Source organism: Dermacentor silvarum, unplaced genomic scaffold (genome assembly GCF_013339745.2).
Source record: "Dermacentor silvarum isolate Dsil-2018 unplaced genomic scaffold, BIME_Dsil_1.4 Seq15, whole genome shotgun sequence".
Taxonomy (NCBI): Eukaryota; Metazoa; Arthropoda; class Arachnida; order Ixodida; family Ixodidae; genus Dermacentor; species Dermacentor silvarum.
In genome coordinates, this window is record NW_023605761.1 from 57,958 (window position 1) to 74,210 (window position 16,253).

At 46.2% G+C, this 16,253-nt stretch overlaps 1 protein-coding gene across 1 annotated transcript in view; it reads right to left on the reverse strand.

The window, feature by feature from the left end:
- The window catches only part of LOC119434663 (papilin), a 105,002-nt gene that overhangs the window by 32,789 nt on the left and 55,960 nt on the right, over positions 1-16,253 (reverse strand). Inside the window, exons 23-29 of the mRNA XM_037701759.2 lie at positions 15,232-15,476; positions 12,688-12,864; positions 11,013-11,189; positions 9,443-9,619; positions 8,391-8,567; positions 4,135-4,314; positions 463-672 (exon numbers count right to left, since the gene is read on the reverse strand). Of these exons, the coding sequence (XP_037557687.1) occupies positions 463-672; positions 4,135-4,314; positions 8,391-8,567; positions 9,443-9,619; positions 11,013-11,189; positions 12,688-12,864; positions 15,232-15,476 (1,343 nt within the window). The remainder of the gene's footprint in view (positions 1-462; positions 673-4,134; positions 4,315-8,390; positions 8,568-9,442; positions 9,620-11,012; positions 11,190-12,687; positions 12,865-15,231; positions 15,477-16,253) is intronic.

Sequence of the window (16,253 nt, forward strand, 5' to 3'; positions counted from 1 at the left end):
GCCAAGTGGTCCCTGTTCAACAAGCCACTTCAAGTGGTTCCACTTGCCAAGTGGTCCCTGTTAAATAAACCATTTCAAGTGGTTCCACTTTCCCAAGTGGTCCCTGTTCAATAAACCACTTTGAGTGGTTCCACGTGCCAAGTGGTCCCTGTTCAACAAGCCACTTCAAGTGGTTCCACTTGCCAAGTGGTCCCTGTTCAATAAACCACTTCAAGTGGTCCCACTTGCCAAGTGGTCCCTGTTCACTCAACCATTTCAAGTGGCTCCACTTCCAGCAAATTACTGCCTGAGAACCTAGCATTCCATGAACTATAATTACGTATATTGACAAGCTAAAACTCTATAATAGTGCAGAAATAGAATCATTACATTATCTCTGCCTAGGCTGGCTACAAATCCCTAATTCTGTATTTCACCCTCTTATTCGCATAGTCAGAATGGTCCCACACACGAGTCCCTCACCATGCCGGAACTCTTCCTCGGGTTCCTCAGTCGGAGCAGGCTGACCGCACGTCTGTTCACACTCCAGGTGCGAGGCAAAGTTGTTCTCGTTTCCGTCGCAGCCTCCGTAATAGAAACGGTGACAGCGACCTTCCTCGGCATTGTAGTACCACCGCTCGCGGAACTCCACGCAGTTTCCGGACTCTTGCGGCAGCAGGCAGATTTTCCGACCTGTGGTTAAAAATTTGGTCATAGTCACAAAGAAAGTCATCGTGCTCTTCCGTGAAAGCACAACAATGCATAAAGGGCACCTGCTTGTGGTGCTGCATGCAACGCGTATGTGCCCTCCTCTGAATATTGTGAAGTTTTTCACAATAAGGTTCTAGCACATGGAAACATAAATGTGTGCAGGAGCATCCGTATCAAAATCCAGTTTAGAAAAAAAAAACTACAAGTAGGTGATTTGCAAAGAGAACCAAATGCCACAGGTGCATTGTGCCGGTATGTATTCCCTGCATGACAATCAATGCCTCGTTTGTCAGTCTGGATTGGAACTTGAACCACGGAATTAGAAAGCCTGGATTCACTGCCAAGAGAGCTTGGTCAGAAATTTTCCCATGACAGGCTTTACTTGATAAATGGGGGATGGCCAGAGCGCAGCACTGTCAACTGGACCTTACACGACAGGTGTTCACCTATGCCGATAAGTACCGTGCTTTGCTGCCAAATTACAAACCTTATCCAAGATGGCTCACGAAGCTAACCAAACTATGCATGGTAAGTCCACAGTCACACTAATGTCCCGAAGCCCTGCAGGAGCAACGAAGTTCTTCACATGTCCACACTACCTTGTAACAAGGTGGCACTGGCAGTATAGAGCACTAGCACTGTCTCTTGTAGCTGCCTCAACTATGACAACCCACTTTCTGCTGTATCTTAACTGTAAAGTAGAGAAAACAAGCTAGCATCCCCACAATTGCCACTCAATAGTAAGAGAACAAGGAACGCAAGAAAATGCAATGAGAGCGACCACCCCAGTGCTGCCCTGGACTCTGCAATAGAGGACCCTACACTCCTAGACCCTTGCTTTGCCTGAAATACTTTAGAGAAAATAGAAAAATCTATCCACCCCCACACGGCAAACTCAGCACTGCGTAGGCAACCGTGTTGCGAAGGTTACAGACGAAAACCTACATAAATCTGCACACACTCTACCTGATCTACCCCACGGCATACAGAGACATTGGCCCGTGGTGTGGAGCAAAACCAACACTCTTTCACATCACGTGGGAGTGTGCAGAACATGCAGAAGAACGTGAAACAAACGGCACATGGAATGAATGGGAGGCGCTGCTGTCTAGCACGGCCCTGGAAGATCAGCTCTGACTGATCCAACGAGCTGAGCGGATGGCCCGTGCTAGTGAGGCCTTGGAATAGGGGCATCACCCTGCTGGACAAACTCCATTTTTCACCCCCTACACCCTCTGTGAGACTGGGGCAGGAGCCCGTCTGGTTTCTGAATATATAATAAAGTTTTACTACTACTACTACTACTACTACTACTACTACTACTACTACTACTACTACTACTACAGTGTAGACCGCTTATAACGTAAGTCGCCGGAGTCGCGAATATCCGCACTATAAGCGGTACCGCACTATAACCAAAGCAACAATTTTCAAGGCCCGCACATATGCAAAACGTGTGCACCGAGCCACCACGCATATGCGACAGTCGAGGAATGCGGCTAGAACGTTTGCATTCAATGTACAGTCGAATCTCGTTAATTTGAACCAAATCAAGCGGCGGCGCCTCCGACCGGCATTGCTCCGGCACCGCCATTGAGTAAAAGCTTAGGAGAGACCCCTTAATGTCGCGCGCGAACAAAAAAAAAAAAAAAATGCGGTGGAAATTTGACCCTCTCTCAAATGGCAAGGTCGCCGATTCTGCATTGCGCCGCAACATGCGTGCACGTGCCGACGTCTCATTCACGCTACCGTAGCCTACCGTAGCCACGCGTAGAAAATGGCAGTGAACCCTTCTTTCTCCTTTATGCTTTCTCTACTTTCTAGTCACGTGTTGACCTTGCACGCTGCGGCTACAGCGAAGCGGGAAGCAGCGGGGCTGTCCCAGGCCGCCCAACGAAACTGCCCACGCCGGCAAACGCCCGCTTCCCGATAACGGCAGAAAACGAAACTTCGGCGAGCTGGCGCCGGGCCGGTCGGCAGGCGCGCACGGTGACAGTCGAAAGTGAGGGAGCTACGAGAGAGGGCGAGGGGAGCCACCGAAGCGGCGGAGTTGCCGAGGCGAAATCCGCTTCCCTGTTGCCCTCGTCCCTCACATTCCACGGTCTCCGCATGCGCCCTTCGCCGTGCTGTGCCGGCGCCGCCCGCTCCCTGAAGTTTCGGTTACTGCCGTTATCGTGAAGCGCGCGTTGGCCGGTGTTGGCAGTTTCGCGGTCCTCACTTGCTATGCGCGCCGTCATATTTCACGACTCGCACTCAAGATTCTGGTTTCAGCCTCACTGGCTGTTCGTTCGCACCACGTGCCCTTCTCCTCCACTTCGTCTCTCTTTCTTCCTCGAGCACTCCTTGGGGCGCCCGTTTGAGGGGAGAGTTCGCCGTCTCTGTTGACTTCCGTACTCCCAGGCAGCTGCACTGTAAGCGGTATTTCGTTTGCCGCAACTGCACTATAAGCGATACGTGTATACATGGAGTGCTATGGGAAAATTAACGGGAGTCTGAAAAGACTGCACTATATCCGGTCCTGCACTATAAGTGGTTACGTTATAAGTGGTCTATACTGTACTACTACTACTGCCACCTCAGCACAAGAATGCTCAACTCCGACCATAGCATGAGCGAGGAAGGTACATACAGTGTGATGTACCAACGGTGCACGTGCAATGTGGACTGTGCAACATAGATGAATACCGCATTTTCCGGCATACAAGTCGCACCTTTGTATAGATTGCACCCCCTAAAAACAGCAACTTTTGCAGAAAAAGTTAATATAGAAGTCGCGCCTTTGCACAAGACACATGCATTTCACGCAATGCGTGCTCGCACGCACGTATCCTCATCGCGAAATGCCGTACTTACTCGATTTTGACGCGCTTAGCTACGTACCAACTGGTGTACCAGAGATTTTGGCCACCCAGGACATGCGGCCACCGATATCACAAGTGAGCTAGAGGCGAGCATCTCGCTCTCCGAACGTTCGCTTGCGCCCTCGCTATCTCTCGCGGTGGGCTGGCGCCGTGCTTTCATCAGCGGTTGTCAGCACAGCAAGGCAAGAGGGCAAATTGATTATCGCCTACTCAGTTATGTGGGAGCCAAAACAAACGTTTGAAAAGCAAGATGCTTGCGCCATCTCACACCATCGGCAATATAACTGAGGAAAGGCCAAAATCGTCTCGTGTTTCAACACGTACAATCTATTTCGCACCGTCTGCGCATGCACAGGCGTGTAGAACGTGAGCGTGCGCACGTCGGCAAGCACATGTGCTCGGAGAGCTGCCGTAACACCTGCCACCTTCAGTAAATTCCATATATAAGTCATACTGTTGCATAAGAAGCACTGAAAAAATTTTGGAAAAAAAAATTCGTTTTATACACCAGAAAATACGGTACATAGCCCCTCATGTTTGCTAGCTTAGAGCATAGAGAAGACGTGATCTGCAGTGTGCTCACTTCCGATGGAGAGGCAGGCGCGCTCGCAGTCACGCCTCGACTCGAACCGGTTGGCATTGCCCTCGCAGCCGCCATAGTAGAACTGCTCGCAGCGCCCATGCGCCATGTTGTAGTGCCAGTGCAGGATGGCTGCCCGACATGGGCCCTCTTCCTTCGGCAGGGCGCAGATGTCACGGGGCACTGAAGACAGACAAAAGGAGAACGAGGAGCAAGACACTCCATGACCCTTCACCACGCCGCACTTATAATTCAGCTTATTTATTTTACCCCCGGGGGCTTATGGCAATACAGAGGGGGTGAGCGCGTTACACAGTGCAAATCAGTACGTACAAATAAGGCACAAACTTCTCGAATAAAAAAGAAACAGAATAAACAAAAGTTCAACGGAAGTGTACAAATGGAAACCACAGGAAACCATGAATAACATTCTAGTTACTCAAAAGTAAAAATATTTGTAGTAGTGTCCCTAAACCCTGATGAGTCTGTGATGCTTATGATGTTATTCGGGCAGCCATTCCATTTGCTGCAGGTCTTCGGTAAAAATTCATTCAAATATTTAACAGTTTGGCACATCGCAAGATAACCCTCAATAACCAGAAAAAACCAGCAAATGACAATAACATTTAAATTAGGTCAAAGCTCGATAACGGATACAGGAGAACAGTATATCTTGACATGTTTCTCAGCTATATCAGAGCATAATAAATATGTATTTATAAGAAAGATTGTACTATATATAGCAGGCCCGTAGCCAGGAATTTTTTTCGGGGGGGGGGGGGGGGCACTTGCTGAAGGCCTTGGCTATTTGAGGAAAAGCACTTAATCTTCAGTAATTATTTTCGGTAAAAATCGAAGTATGCAAATTATGTGACTTTTTAAATCCTATTTTATTAATAATTTAAAATTTTTAGTTTTGAGATGAATCTTCCTGATGATTTCCTTCCGGAATGATTTGTCTGAATAGATTTCATTAATAAAACTAAAACAGCGCTACTCAGAGCCAAAAATAAAAAGACATTCGGTCGATGTACTCAGCGCCAAAGGACATGAGCACAGAAAGATCTGCTCAGTCTTGCTCATGGTGAGCAGCTGTTGACAAGTTTCTTTGCACAGTGGGGTGGCGGGAGCCCTGCTGGAGAAACCGCCCCCCCACCCCCCTTCAAATTTTTTTGGGGGAGGGGGGGGAGGGGGGCCCCTATGCTCCCCCCTGGATACGGGCCTGCTATATAGTCAAGGTACATTTGTTTAAGATGTGACTTCATTATTAATAGTGTTCTATTTATCTTTTATACATCTTAGGTCACTGCTTATTAGACCTGCTCTTGAATATTGCTTATTATTTGCTCTCTGGTTAAAAAAGAAAACAAATCGCTCAGAGGTAGACGTCTGGGTTCCTTCTGGCAGCACCAGCATGTGGCCATATAGTGGACTCTCTTTCTTTCTTTGTTTTTCTGACAGTAAATATTTATGTCAGGTGAACCTCTAAGGTGTCTGGGTGTTTCCAAGTACTATACACTGCACGTAAAATAGTCTATTTCGCTTGTGCAGCTGAAATGATGTTTGGAGTTCAGGCGTGGGGCTCGCATTTGTAAAGAAATAATATGCACCAAAATCTTAAACATTTTTTTGCCTGTTCTGGTGTTGGCTGTATTTAGTGGTGCCAAAAATGGGGAAAAAACAGACAGAGCTAAATTTTCAGCACACAGAATTAATTTGTGTCTGAAAGGGATAATAAAACAGACGAAATGGCAAGGAATCGATGAGTTGACTTTGTGTTGTCCTGTAAGCTAAATCATTACTACATATGCGAAGAGGGAGAGATGATGCTTTAATGAAAAGTGAAATTGACATTGTGTCAAAGCTCTCAGTCCAGGACCTGGTTGACGAAGTTCATCCACGCTACGGTGACTTGTCTTGATGCTAATAGCACAGCTTGCCCTGCTTAATGAGTTCACATCAGTTCAGTACTGGTACTAATGTGGTATGAGTACTGCCACAAGTTATGAAGTGCATTGCTGTTCCAGTTAGTGAAGTGTTTCCGCACTGCAGAAAAGTGCAGTGTGACAAACTGTTAACTGAAATGCAATACATTCAATGGCACATTTTGAGCCTGTATAGCATGGGTTCTCAAAGTGGGTTCCGCGGAACCTACGGGTTCCGCAGGCCCCTGCTCGGGGTTCCGCGAGCCACTGATAAATTTTCCCTGGTCCCGCTCCCGACAAGTGTTTAAAACGGCGAACACGAGGTGCGCTTGATCTAAAGAACCTCCATTACCCATGCCTGAGTGTCAAAAAGCACATCACAGTGCGTAACAGCAACGCGCGAACTGCGCAATAAATACGCAAGCAGCTTGTAGCCACCCAACCTCTGAGTACGGGCAGCGCGCCTAAGCTTTCGCACTTGAATCTCGGAGGCCGTAACTTACCACCATGCGCCTTTCTCCTATTTGTAGATAGGGTAGGTGCCGATAGCGTGCGCACTGACCTATACGTTGAAGGGGGAAAAAAAGAAAAAATGCGGAGCACCGCAAATGCGCGCCGCAGAAGAGCAAGAACGGCGTAGCGTCCAACCGAAACGAAGCGGCGCAGTCCGCATCGCCGTGGTCCTCAGCGGCAATCGTACGCGGCACGTGACTGACAGCAACGCCGAAGCGCTTCGTGCCTAATTGTGCCTTTAAAGCCTTTATTCTTGCGTTTATCGCCGCGCGTAACACCGCGTTGGCGGCTAGCCGCGTGCCTCCGTAAGTGCGTAGTCGCTATCTCTGATCGCGTCGATAACCACCGCAGTTTCGTCCGCAGCGGTTGCGGCAAATAGTAGTTTCGTTTTCACTCGATGCGCGCGTCGGCTGCGTGCCTTCACAACTGCGTAGTCGCCTCCCATGGCAGCGTCGATAGCGACCGCAGTTTCGTCCGCACTTCTTGCAGCGAAAGGTAGTTTCGTTTTGACTTGGTGCGTGCGTCAGCCGTCTGCCTTCTGAACCGCAAGATCGCCGTCCATGATCGCATCGATAGCGGCCGCGGTTTCGTCGACAGCGGTTGCTAAGAAAAGCGGCAAGCAGTAGTTTCGCTTTTACTCAGTGCAAAGCTGTCAAAGATAAAAAGCACCGGCTACATCGCGATGGACGGACAATTTGTTGGCGAGCAGCTGAGTGGCGAGAAAATAATCGGGATGTACGCCCGTTGGTGCAAAGCGCGTCTCAGATGAAAACGCGCGCCGCGAAGGATGTCGCGAGGCCTTCGCCGCTGCTAGCGCTAATCAGTCATGAGATGAAGAGAATTTCAGCTTCCGCACCGGTCTTGTGCTAAATAGAAACAAGATTTGACGATTCATTGAGTAAATAAAAGCGTGTTGACGTCGTGCAGCATTTGTTTGTTTTCTTGATACCCTCGATAATTCGGTTAAATCGGGGGGGGGGGGGGGGGGGGGTTCCTTGGCACTTTATGGAGCTTAGCAGGGTTCCCTGGGATGAACGTACCTGAGAACCCCTGCTGTATAGTATTCCTAAAGTTGCGCTAGGCACAAAGTTTCTAAACAAAAGTTGTGTTTTGATTACTTACTGACTTCAATTCTGCTATAACACCACGCCCCACAAGTTATTAACTCCACAAATGCTTACTTTATTATTGCAACAAGCGTCCTCAGGTGCCGATGACAAGTTAACTCGCCATGAACTTTTCACAATTTTTACACATGTGTATATTTGCAGACTCTCGTAATTCTGACAAATAAATAATTTCAGCAACACCAGTAAATGATAGGCATTCCTGGTATCATAATATTTAGGAAAAGATTGGAGCAAAATACGCATTTCTAAAAAAATTCTGCACTTCTACATTTTTTTCAAAATATGTCATGGCAGTTAAGGTGTTAATGAAAACATTAGCGACGTTTTGTTAACTAATATTCCGACTGGCAATCATCACACAAATTTTGATATCTGCCACTGCTATGAAGCTCGGTTAGCATAAATGATGTGAATTCAAATCAAACATTTTTTTAAAATCTAACACAGTCATTGCAAAAGCATGCGGTTAGTATGTAATCAGTCATTAAAGCAGCCTAGCATGAATTCTACCTGCATATTTTTTAGATAGTATGTGTACTTATATTCCCTTTTAGTCTGCTGCTGAATTCTATCTGCGGAAATTCTCTAAGCGTAAAAGTCAGTTTCTGAACGTTATTTTCAAGATACGCAAGTGTTACGCCGCACAACCTTAACAACAAGCTGCCAAGGAAGCAGGCCAGGTGGGACTCACCAGCGACTCTTGTAGAGTTGCACATGCGCTCGCACTGGTCCCGCGTGTTGAAGCGGTTGCGGTTGCCCTGGCAACCCGTGTAGACAAACTCCTTGCAGCGTTCTTCCACGTAGTCGTAGTACCACTTGCGGTCCTCCGACAGGCAGCGGCCTTCTTCCTTGGCCAGGATGCAGATTTCTGCTCAAATTTAAAGAAAAGCCATAATACCACAAAGCTGTAATCCAGTCAAGTACACTACCATTGGTTACCACGAGTTACCAGTACTACAAGTCCACATGTTACCGGTACCACAAGTCCACGCAACAGTTCAGCAAACCTGTTCATGGATAAATGCACGGCGCTTCACACGGTGCTTTGGCAACCTCTGCCAAGAAAAATTTTCCAGTCTTTGTTAAAGGCACCAAGGACTTCAGTCTTTGGTGCCTCTTGACCGACTGACTGACCGGCGACTGATCGACCCGACTGACTGACTCACTGACAACTGGAATTTAGTGTCCCAAAGCAACAGAGGGGCTTTGAGTGGAAGCTTCCTGATTAATTTTAACTGCCTGGGGTTCTTTAATGCACACTTAAACCTAAATGCAAGAGCATTTTTACATTTCACCCCAATCAAAATGCCATGGCCAGGAATCAAACTTGTGACATTCTGCTCAGCAGCAAAATGTGAGAACCTATTATTGGAATTTTGCAGGCATGTCACAAAGTTTCTGACATTCAAATGTGCAAGTCACATGAATTATTTTTTAACGTAATTCACTTTGTCCTTTTCATTTACAGCCTGAATAACAGGCTTCCCAGCGGCATATGAAGGCGTTGAAGTTTCTGTGGGCTGATCTTAACGGCATTGTCTTGAAAAAGGAAATGAATGAAATTGAATTCAACGGAAAACTTCTCCAGGAAAATGAAAAATGGTGATCAGCCAGGCACTGTCTTGTAGGTTGAAGGGTGCAGCAAATTGCGTAAAGTTGAAAATTTTGCTAGACCGGCAGTGAGTGGGAACTCACTGCACCAGCTTGGCAGACCAATGTGTTCATAACATTTTTTGGACTCACCCTGTGCGCTAAGCCTGACGCATCGTTCCGAGCACTCCTCCTCCGTGGCAAAGTTGTTTGCATTGCCCTGGCAACCACCATACGTGAACTGCTTGCACTGGTTGTCCTGCCGGTCGTAGTAGAACCGCGCATACGAACCCCTGCATGGTCCAGGTGCTGCCGACTGCTCACACGGGTCTGAAAAAAAACAAGCAAAAGTTGACAAGTCTAACACTCTAACGGAGTGCCAACACAAAGCCCTTTGCTTTCCTCTACACTGTTGACCCAGTAACCACAGTGGTATGAAGCCTCGATTGCTCCAGCATGTGATAAAAAAGGTGTCTGTGTTTTCTTTAATGTCCCCTTGTTCAAAACTGGCACCAATAAAAGGTCAACTTCATAGGTACTGAGCAATGCAGCCTTTATTTTAGCTGGGGATCACATGGTCAAGCTCGCTTCCCTGCAAGACTGTGGATAGCCCCTCCATGGACCCTCTTTTAAAACATTTCCCTGCAACTTGCCTAGCCATGTCTAGGCTCCTTATTTTCGTGTTCACTTAAGTTTTGCTTTTTCTTGTTTCATTATGCATGCATGTTTACAATTCCATTATTGCAATTGCAGTATTATGCCTAAGTACGTACTTCAGTTTCTTGCACTCTTGACGGGTTGTGTTTATTGAAAGATAGTCGCGCCTTCTACAGTGTCTGGTAGCGGTACAGGTTTTTGCCATTAACAACATGTTGCGATGTTATTGTAGACTCAATGTTTCATTCCCTTGTTCTCATTGTCCCATCTTTTTTCTTCTTTTCTAATCTGTGTGATCTCCATTTACTATGAACTATCTATATTACCACTGTCATTGAAAAGAGAAGCACAATCATTGCATTCTACTGGGGCTAGCATATGGGGCAGAAACTTGGAGGTTAACAAAGAAGCTTGAGAACAAATTAAGGACTGCACAAAAAGCAATGGAACAAAACAACATTTTAGCTGTAACATTAAGAGACATGAAGAGAGCAGTGTGGATCAGGGAGCAAACGGGCATAGCCAATATTCTAGTTGACATTAAGAGAAATAACGGAGCTGGGCCATGTAATGCATGGGACAGATAACCGGGGGACTATTAGAGTTACAGAAAAAATGCCAAGAGAAGGGAAGCGTAGTCGAGGGCAGCAGAAGATTAGGCGAGGCAATGAAATTAGTAAATTTGCAGGCCTAAGTTGGAATCAGCTAACGCAAGACAGGGGTAAGTCGAGGTCACTGGGAGAGACCTTTGTTCTGCAGTGGACATAAAAATAGCTGATGATGATGATCTATGTGAACAGGTAATGTAGACTGTTATACTGACCCAGTTCCTTCCACGGCCTCTGCGTGAGGTTGGTGCAAGACGTGCAAATTAATTGTTTAATAATTAGAGTTTTCCTAGCTACTGCAGACAACACCTTGCAGCTTGGGCAAATGTGCACACAAGTTTTCCCAATATCCTCGCTGATTCATCTGTCAACTAGCAGTGATCGACGTACATCACACTACACATTTAGAGAGGAAGTAGGAAGAGTAAGTTTGATGTGTGCACATCGAAAACACTTGCCCAGCTTCTCCTGGTGCAGGCAGGTCTGCTCGCAGAGATCTTTGCTGGCGAAGCGGTTGTTGTTTCCGAAGCAACCTCCGTACATGAACGATTCGCAGGATCGAGTGATTGTGTCGAAGTACCAATGCTGGTACTCGCCGTCGCATGAACCAACCACCTTTGGAAGCAAGCAGGCATCTGCAATGAGATTCAGAGACCCACCCACAATGAGTCAAAGTCGATGTCACACTATACTATGTACTAGTCAGTCGTAGGTCAAGAATGCAGTCGCGAGTGCCGCAAAAAAAGAAACGTGTATGCAAGTGCCAGCATCATCCTGGTCTTCTAATGATAAGCATGAAGCATAATGGCACAATGCATGCCACACTTTGAAATAAAACATGGAATGCATATTTTTGTCATAGCATGACTAAATCAAAGGGGTGATGCGACGAAACTACTGCAAAACTATGATGTGACGAAACTACAGCAACTTAGATTATGTGCAAAATTCTGCAAGTCCGCTTCCCCACACACATTGTGTGACCAACACAAGATGGCCGCCCGACGACGTTCAATGAATGGGTGCATCGAAGCTGTAGACCCCTCAGCGCAGCAAGCTGAGCTGGACTCGCTTCTCAAGTTTCTCGTGGAAACGGGCGTGGTGATGCAGTTTTAGTTCCCATGCCTCCCGTAATCCTGCCCGTTTTACCCTTTCTACCCGAGATAACAATTATTACTTGAAGGGTGGTCGTATTCTGTAATAAACATAAATACACTTTCACTACGACACTCTGCCAATCTGACTTATTCACTCTTTCCCTGCTCTTTGTCCATGACCCCCAGTTCGAACGGTGTCGCGAGCGTGAGATCGGTCATCTTCTGTGAGACAACGCGAACATGTGGAGATACCCTGTTTATGAAATTTTGCTTATCAAGACACCAAAGCTTGCAACTGCCTAAGAGCATCCATAGGGATACCGTATTTATTCATCATATTAGGCCAGCGCCTTTTTTTTTTCAGATTTTATACGGATGCGAGCCTTAGAGAAGGCACGCCTATGGCTATTTACTGAAGCCTCAAACTGCGCTCTGACTGCTATGCAGAATAACGTAACCACTGTTGTTACAACTATGAAGAGATTTAATCAATCGTCCTTGTGCCTTGTGCTGCCTTCGTTGTTTGACAAGCTGGCCCCATTGGCGCCTTCTTAAAGCTGGTTGCCCTTTGCGCTGCCCATACTGTTTGAGATTCCTATCACCTTGAAGCTCCTGATGATGATCTCGAAGAAAACTGCATGTCATGTGTACAATATCCACACGTACACTTTTTGCAGCAATGTCCTCTCATGCACCCGAAAGCACCATGCAACTAAACGAGCCGCAGCACAGATGACACTGTCGAAGCATGCTGGATCTATGCTGCATAATACGACAGGACACGATGGTGATAATGATCATGACGATGACGATGATGCCATCATTGGCAGGAAAGTCACTAGTGCCATCTAGTAGCAGCTTGCGGAAATTACCAGAACACGGGTATGCGTGTGATGTTTAGTGAAACTTTTTTTTTTCAAACTTATTTCGCTCCAGAATGAAGATGCTAGCCTTACATGAGGGCGGGCATTACACCAATTAACTACAGTAATTGCATTCCACTTGACCTCAAGTGTGCCTTGACTCGTTTCCTCACCAGGTCCTTCAGGTTTGACGCAGGTGTCCTTGCACTCTTCCTCGGAAATGAACCGGTTTTCGTTTCCCTCGCAGCCACCATACCAGAAGCGGTTGCAGCGACCGTCGGCGATGCTGAAGAACCAGTAGACTGTATAGTTGTGACAGGGGCCACGCTCTTCGGGTAGGCCGCACACACCTGAAAGAATTGCGTGAAATTTCGGTATCTGAGCCGAGTGTACATGAAAATCGCAGAGCGTTTGTGATTGGTACTGCTGACAAACACGTACGTACCCAGCTGCAACAGCTTTCGCAGTTTGCAAATAAAATAACATTTCCTCGCCGTCAACCTCTGAGCCACAGAAATTGACTACAGTCAAACCTCGGTATAATGAACCTTGGTTTAACGAAATTCGCGATGTAACGAACTATTTTTATTTCCCCATCTTAGTTCTATTAAATTAACGGAACCTCGAGATAACGAAATTCTCAATATAACGAAGTTTTTCGACGCAAGTACAACTTCGTTATATCAAGGTTTGACAGTAATATCGTGCAGGGCCTCCCTGGGTGACCCCCACACATCAGCCTTCAATTTCAGATTGAAAAGCGAAGCTGTAAAAAGATTTAAAGGAACACTAAAGAGTATTATTATACGTTGCAGTATAGTAGTACTAGTACTACAAGCAGCAGTAGTAGTTTACTGTATTTCACAGGAAGAAGGAAAAAAATTAACGACAGACTGCAGGCATGATAAGTGTCTCACTTCTTCAGTAGACGCACAAACTGTCCCTTCATGTGGTGCATAGCAAAAAGTACTGTGACCTCAAAAAATATTGTGAAAGGCTACGTCAGAAAATTCAAGCATGTATACTTACGTGGGTTGTTCTTCACAAAGAAGCAATGCAGAAAAAAAGAACACCAATGATTGTTCAGAAGTGCCTCCGCTCTCTTAAAAATCAATGCAGAAGCACAAGAAGTACTGGTAGGCGATCTAGCTAAGGCATTAGAAAATTTTTAAATATAGAAAACTTGAGATATGCAAGTGATTCCCTCGGCATGAATGTGACCAGAGTGACATTTAAATTGTATTCGCTCAATCAACCCACAGTTGCACTCTATCACTTAAGAAACAGGCAGGCAAATAGAGACAGAGAAGGTGACAATAAAGGTTCGCACCATGAAATCCATCACATTCCCACTGGCTCTTTAGTCCAATCCACTTAATCACTTCCCTATAGCGGTAAGCTTCACCATACTGCCTAAAACTCAATGAGAAACTTCAGAAGAGTTTAAACACTTCCATCTTAATGGACTTGAAGCCCTGTGAGATCCTTACAGCACATAATCCATATGAACAAATTGAGCCTGTCTATGTCTCAGTCGGTCAAACATGCAACTGTAGCAATCCAAACAGCACAAAACGCGCAAGAAGATGGAGTTGAAGGGACTAACACTGTCGCTGTAGTTGTTGACCTGACGATGACAAGCTATCTTGTCAAAACCCTAGCGACATCCCTTGTTGAAACACTGGCAACATCCAGCGACATCCCTTGTTCAACCACAGTGTTGATCCCAAATGTGGAAGGTTGTGCGAGTTGGCACAGTTGCACCTTTGACTAGAGCACGAACATAACAGATGGAGCAGAAAAGAAGGAATGTGCCATGCATGCTATGTGTGATGCATTCTTCTGTCTTCCATGCATCATGTTCATGGCGTACTTAAATATGTAAGGTCAAGCGCTACGCTTTTGAGGAGCACCAGTACAGTCGAACAACAATGCCATGAACATGGATATAACCAATTATAGGATTTATATAAGCAAATCCAAAATGTTTCTCGCTGATATCAGTGTTAAACAACATATACTTATAACAAATATTTCATATATATTGCAGGTATTTTCATGTCGGGTGCAACTTCCTTATAATGAGGTGCAACTTTACAAGCCCTGGCCAGGTGCAATACAGTGCTTCAATGGGGGCTAGTTGGTATAAGACAGTTGGCATTAAACAGTTGATATGAAGCAGTAACTTGGAGGCTAACAAAGAAGCTCGAGAACAAGTTAAGGACCGCACAAAGAGCAGTGAACGAAGAATGTTAGGCCTAACATCAAGAGACAGGAAGAGAGCAGTGTGGATCAGAGAGCAAACGGGGATAGCCGATATTCTAGTTGACATAAAGAGAAAAAAATTGAGCTGGGCAGGCCACGTAATGCGTAGGGTAGATAACCCGTGGACTATTAGAGTTAACAGAATGGATACCAAGAGAAGGGAAGTGCCGTCGAGGATGGCAGAAAACTAGGTGAGGTGATGAAGTTAAGAAATTTGCAGGCGCAAGTTGGAATCAGCTAGCGCAAGACAGGGATAACTGGAGATGGGAGGGTAGAGGCCTTCGTCCTGCAGGGGACATAAATATAGGCTGATGATGATGAAGCAGTATGACAGTTGGTATGGGAAACAGTTGCTAGTGCACAAGGTCTATATGTTTCATGCGTACAGGCCAGCATTGCTGTATGGTGCGTCATCTAATCAACAGGCCTGGTACAATCGAGACAGGGCTTACTGGCGCTGACGTTCCTGGCAGGGACGACCGGGTGTTTTTCTTGGCAACCTTCAAAATTGCGCCCCGCGGCGGCAGTGACCCCGTCGGGGCAGCAGCCGTAGGCAGTCATGGCACAGGTGCAGCCATCGTATTCAGGACCTCGAGCAGGAGTTTGACCGTCAGGGCAGCATCCGTAAGGGTAATGGTGGCACGTACAGCCAGTGAGGCTAGGGCCTGTGGCCGGTGTGCGATGATCAGGGCAGCAGCTGGGCAAAGCACACACCACACGATTGATTGATTGATTGATTGATTGACTGACTGACTGACTGATTCATTCATTCATTCATTCATGTCTCAAGGGTCCCACCACCAGACATTACATGAGAGGTCCGTGGAGCATGTGAAAAACGAAACCAATGATAACAATGTTACAAGGATGAGTCATAATAGCACTGCACAGCAGATCTGAAACCTGCTGGATCACTTGTCAGTGCAGGTTGTCTGGGAAGGTCATTCCAGTCTTGGGTGGTTCGGGAAAAAAATGGCTGCAGGAATGTAATGGTGCATGCTCATTACAGGGTCAAGGTGTTTGGATGGCCTGTGCAATGTACACGGTGTGTGCTAGTTAAGTCAGCTGGCTCTCATGTGATATGGAATGAGAAAGAATACCTGTGATATAGAAACAGACATGTAATGCAGAGCCCACTGCAACAGTATTTAGGGCACATAATTCACAAAAAAGTGTGTAAATTTGGTTGCTACTTAACTATTCATCTCAGAATTTTGATGAGAAGTGAAGCAATCTTGCAGAGAAGCATCAACTGCACGTCTTGATTCAGAGGCAGCTTCATGAGCAGTGATGAAGTTTCTTTCTTTTTTTTTTTCTCGAACATGGTGTTTTGAAAGCTTTTACGGTTGGTGACATAGAAAGAAACTCTGCGAGCAACATGGAACACCAATACAGTTTGTGGCAAATTTTTGGGAGCAGGGCGTCACACAAAGAACACTTACACAGGGTACATGGCTTGAACATTGAGCAGCTT